The sequence below is a fragment of the Trachymyrmex septentrionalis genome, unplaced genomic scaffold (genome assembly GCF_001594115.1).
Source record: "Trachymyrmex septentrionalis isolate Tsep2-gDNA-1 unplaced genomic scaffold, Tsep1.0 scaffold116, whole genome shotgun sequence".
NCBI lineage: Eukaryota > Metazoa > Arthropoda > Insecta > Hymenoptera > Formicidae > Trachymyrmex > Trachymyrmex septentrionalis.
In genome coordinates this window covers 233,323-238,907 of record NW_017304289.1, presented here as the reverse complement: position 1 = coordinate 238,907, position 5,585 = coordinate 233,323, and the positions used below count along the sequence as shown (strand labels likewise).

General features: G+C 35.3%; 1 protein-coding gene across 1 annotated transcript in view; it reads right to left on the bottom strand.

Moving 5' to 3' along the window:
* The window catches only part of LOC108754142 (lipoma HMGIC fusion partner-like), a 14,804-nt gene that overhangs the window by 4,201 nt on the left and 5,018 nt on the right, over nt 1-5,585 (bottom strand). Inside the window, exon 2 of the mRNA XM_018496237.1 lies at nt 4,739-4,857. Coding sequence (XP_018351739.1) covers nt 4,739-4,857 — 119 coding nt within the window. The remainder of the gene's footprint in view (nt 1-4,738; nt 4,858-5,585) is intronic.

Below are 5,585 nucleotides of genomic sequence, written 5' to 3'. Positions count from 1 at the left end.
CCAAAAACTGCAACGAAACGTCGCTTATGATAAAAAAAAAGTTCTTCAATAATATAATTAGAAACCTTTTCCATGTCTTCCAAAGAGAACATTTATATAGTCAGTGGCAGCAAGAGCGAATTATTTAACGATTCTCTGAAAGTAACCGAATATATTAAACACTATGATTATTGATGCAAAAATGTTTTATTTGTTAATCGTGTAATAGAACGATTCGAATAATATCGAAGTTTCAATTAGTTCACGATGTTTATCACGAATTTAACGAAATAAATTTTATTCGGTATTTATATATTTATCTTTCTACATTAATCAATAACATGCGCAGTGCATATGACAAAATTAGCGCGAATTTATCGAGCCAATGCCTCAAGCAAAACGAGGGAGTAAATTTATTTTCATATAATTACATCCTGATGCAGTAATGCAATAATATTATAGAAACTAACTCATATGTAAAATCATTCGGCTATTGCATTTCGATATACAATCCAAATTTTCACAGCGAAATTAAGCGAAATTAAGTTAATGGATTTGCAGAATTTTCCGGTATTTCGAATAAAAATTCATAATTTACATTATGTAATAATTTACAACACAGTTTTTCTCAGCTGATATCTTTATGTTGGAGTCGCAACTTGAATCTCTCAAGTGCACAAAATATGCTATAATTTATCAATAAAAAATATTATAAAGCAGACACAAATACAAACAAACGTTCTATAGAAATTTAGAAAAATATAACGTTGAATGTTATTTCAAATAAAGAATCGGCTCTCTGGCGAAACTGTCGATACCGAAAAACGAAAGGGTGATGCGAAAGGATATGGAAACGAACAAAACGTAACTATGCGGAATATTTTTCGTTCTATGCAAATATTATTTGTGAGAGATATCATCGCGTAAAATATTGTATTATCTGTTTTTAACTTCTCAAAGTTTTGATCTGTTAACCATATGACTAAACACGATATTTTTCGGGATGGTAAAACATCGTTCCGTGTATTGTTCTTTTACTTCGCAACAACAAAAAAAAACGGATTATCAATCGTAGCGAGCGAAGTTGAAGCCACTCGTATTTCTTACATTTTCGTAAACTCTTCCCTCGACCTACTATTTATTTCGGGCGTTGCTAACTCGTATAGCTTTCTGTGTCAGCTAACTTTGAATAAATCCAATTCTCGAAATATTTTATGCATATTTATTGAAATGCCATGGCAATAACTGTACTACTAAAAGGGTATTCGGTAGTATAATAATGACATAAAAGATAACTTTGAATATTTTAGGAAATTTATTTTGTAAAATTTGTGTGCCGTAAAACTAATCGATAAATTACCGAGTTGATTACATAGCCGAAAGGTAACGTTAATAGAACTATTGAAAACGTCTCAATTTACAGAGACCAGCTATTAGCACTTATCGTGCTTGTATTGCTTGCATTAAGGGGGTGGAAGAGGAGGGAGAAACACATTTCGCGTGTGTACGATTATGTTATCGTGCGCATTTGGCCAATCGGGAAATTGCTTGTGGTACAACCGACACTTTCGAGAATCAGATATTGAAACAGCTATAATGCGTATCCAATGAGTTTACATTGCGATGCTGCGGATGCAAAAAAGTTGTTAATATGCATAGAAATCAACGTAATAATAACAATAATAATAATAATAATAATAACAATAATAATAACAGTAATAATAATAACAATGTAAGATGCATTTTGCAACGTCAAAAATACCGATACGATATTATACTCACAGCAGATCTAAGCATTAAGATCGAATTTCCTTGAAAAATTTATCAGCATCACTACATACGTAATCGATAGTGGATCCGACGAGCGAATCTTTATTTGGCCGAATCTATACGGTAGATGAAAAAGGAATGGAAACACGAAGCGATTTTATAGGATGGTAGTACTGACACCATCCGACCTACACACGAATTTACGAAAATTAAATCAGAGGTACATACGCGAGATACATACTTTTATATCCCTTTTCGTAGCGAGATCTCGTTAGAAAGAGTATAAGCGGAATTAAATCTGTGGATGACCCATTGTCGACACACTCGTCTTTGCCACACGGTATTCTCGTACACGTTTTTTTTTTTTTGCAAAAAAAAGCCTTCCGAAAATAGAAATATTAAGGCAATGCTATAATTCCATTTAAACTACATTATAATAATTGTCATATAGCTTAATTAACGTGATGTTAACGTCGAAATCCGCTCGCTTTAAAACTGATTCGAGAATAAAGCGCATTAGAGAAAAATCAAGTTCCATATCTGTTGACGAGCGTTTTGAAAAATGTGTAATAGTGATACGCGCGTTACTTTATTTTTTGTCTTTTCCGCTATTGTATATCCGCTCCCGTGCAATAAGAACACACGCAATTGTCAGAACAATCTCCATACAATTCTATACCGCTACTGACGTCATCAATACATAGCGCGTATAGCTAAATCGATCATATTGTCCGTTATAACTCGACTAACAAACTAACAACTCATGTAGCGCAAAACTGTAATTCTCTTAACTGTCAGATGAAACTCATCGATTCGAGCGGCATTAAATTAAACCTCAGATATATTACGATTTCTACGACCATCTGCGAAATACGTTACAGATTGCATGAGTGCGTCAGCGATGCACGAGAGCGGAGTGTTAGATCAATCAACGAGTTGCGCAAGCAACAAAAAAGAAGAGGACTTGCATAATTTGTCATGAGTCGTTGCTTCACTTTTACCACATACGTGCAAACTTCTCATGTACTTTCGATTGCAAAACCTCTTTGCAGTCGACAGCAGATGTACCGTAATTCGAATTTGGAATAAACTTTAATTTTTGTTTTTAACAAAAGTTTCCCCCGATTTTACAGAGTGAATACGGGGATGCGATCTTTTATATAGTCGCGGAAAAATATAATCAGTAAAAAAAAAACGCATGATTTGCAAATACCTTTGTATTTTGCACTCAAAATGCAACTAGATCCGATTAATCACGTGCATTTTGCACACCGTTATCGCGACTATCGTTATTACGGTCATTATCGGTGTTATCACGTAAACAAATGTATATCGATTAATTTGGTATATTGATATTAACGATATTAACATTGTTAATAACACCAAAATTTATTTTCACGCGTGCTTAATAAGTGAAAATTTATTTTAATGCAAGTTTAATGTAAGTTACATGTAACTTAAATATATTCTTAATTACACGATATAATTTAGAATTATTGTTATTTATACAGGGTGTCCGGTACGTTTCGACGAAACGCTAAACTGAATCGATACGTCCTCTACCATTTTGCAATTTTCGCAATAGTCAATGAGATGTTATCTATAAAGATTGTTGAATAAAAAATTGACGCATAAGACAACTTTAAGATTTCTTTCGGTGTTCTTTATGAAGTATCTTAAAGATGTTTCTTAAAGAACTCTTGAAGATATCTTAAGATTGTTTTATGCGTCGATTTTAGACATTCTGCTCATTATAATAACTAAAACAAAAGTTGCGAAAATTGCAAAATGGTAGAGGACTTTTCGACTCAGTTTAGTCTCTACCTACATACGAACGCTTTGTCAAAATTTACCGGACACCTGTATATTGTTTTCAGTATAAGCTCCGAAAATACATAGAAAATCGAATGATGGTACTTAACTCAATTATTTTTTCACGTTCGCTTAAGAGGAAGCTTAAGAGGCTTGACCGTAATTCAATTTCTACGTTAACAGGCGAAAAACATTTCGTTTATTTAGGTAAAACAAATAAGATGTAATCATTCTTTAAGTGTTTTATGTAATACGCCATCTCTTTAAATCTGAATGTTTTGCGCGGAAAAAAGAGAGAACCGTGTCGTTTCTTTCGTACTTGATTCTTCATAATTCCTTTTGTTAACAACAATGCCTCAGTTTTAATGCCGCGAACGACCACGATTTTTACGACCGCGTACGCGACAAAATTGATGTAGTTTGCGAAGAAAGTTTTTACAGCACGATTTTTTCACGCGATCGCGACATCCTTGCGAAGTATTTTGTAAGAAATTATTCCACAAATTGTACACTTGAGTCCGACTAAAATTATCCGGATTTCCGTTCTAAACTCAAATTAATCCGTCCGTCACCAAAACTTCGAATATTACTCCCTCGTGTACGGCTCGCGAATGTGTGCAAATTTCTTTTTCCACGCGCACGACATCGTTTGTGTAATTTAAATTTCACGCTGAACGTTCATTTCCAGCAAGCGTTTAATCCTCGGTTGTATTAATTAGTTTACGATGTTACATGTATTATTATTTATTAACAAAAAGCATCGTACGTAAAACGTTTCTTTAAACATACATCCATTTTCCTCCATATTGCTATCGCAGGAAACGAATATGTTATTTTATTCTTCTAATACAATAATTCGTCCACGCGCTCTTCCGCGATCTTGATCGTTGGAATCATATTTTTTTGAATTAGAGATCTCGTTAAAACGAGGTAATTAAAATCGCGCGTGACGAGAGGCGTTCGGCAGTTCCGAAATCCAGAATCGTTCTCGCTTTAGTTAACCGGCTCGTTGGTTCACGAGAATGACTCGGGCAGATTCAGTGAACAACTGTGTTCCACAGCATTTCGAGCGTTTCAAACGCCCCGTGAGCAGAGTCTCTTGCTCGTCCTTAATCGTAGTTACGTACTTGCACCCGTTCGCTTTGATATGGGAATATAGCGATGCGAGAATACGTACCTGGAATACCTCGCACACTCGTAAACTATCTCAGGCGTGGCGTTGGGCGCCCTGATTCGCGGGTAGTTGCAACGCCGAAAGGAACTGAAGTACGCGTCAGCCTTCCCCAACAGCCGTCCCTGAAATGCACGAGATCGCGGAAATGCGGTTATTACTCTATTACGTTTTAACGCTAGGCTTTATAATAAAACTGTACAAAACATACCGAAGCACGCTAACTTCAGTAAAGTGGAGGTAGTAAACTTAAAATTACATGCTGTGCCGCCAATGAAAATACATAGAGCTCATAAATATTAAAGAAATTTGCAGACTTAATTTCATCCCATTCCCCCACCTTCTTTCTAATGTAACTTTCCCGAGTTGTTTGTAGAATGGAAGGTAATTGCAGAAATAAGATGAGGAATATTTGAATAAGAGTGTAAAGTAGAAACGTCGACGTCATTTGAACGCTGCTGAGTCGTGGCACGAAAGATTGTCGCGTCGCGCGAGCATGCAACAGCATCCCGGGCAAAAGACTTATACAGTCTATTCATTTATATGCGAAGGCGATAGCATAGCAAGGGAAATTTTCTCTCCTTTCCAACAGATTTTACACGGCGCCAAAGAAAATGTCTCGCCGTCCTGTTTGAATGCTTTTGATTGCTTCTCTTAATACGAAAAAAATATAGCGTGATCGTCTGGCGGAGAAGTAATAAGCTCGCTTGTCGTTTGCCAAATGCCGTTTTCTTCAACCATGTTATTTTTTTCGCGTTTGTTTCCATAATATAATAAAAGTCTCTGGCTAAACGTAAAATTACGCGAAAAGAACTTATATTATAAATAAGTTTTTTTTTTTTTTTTTTTTTTT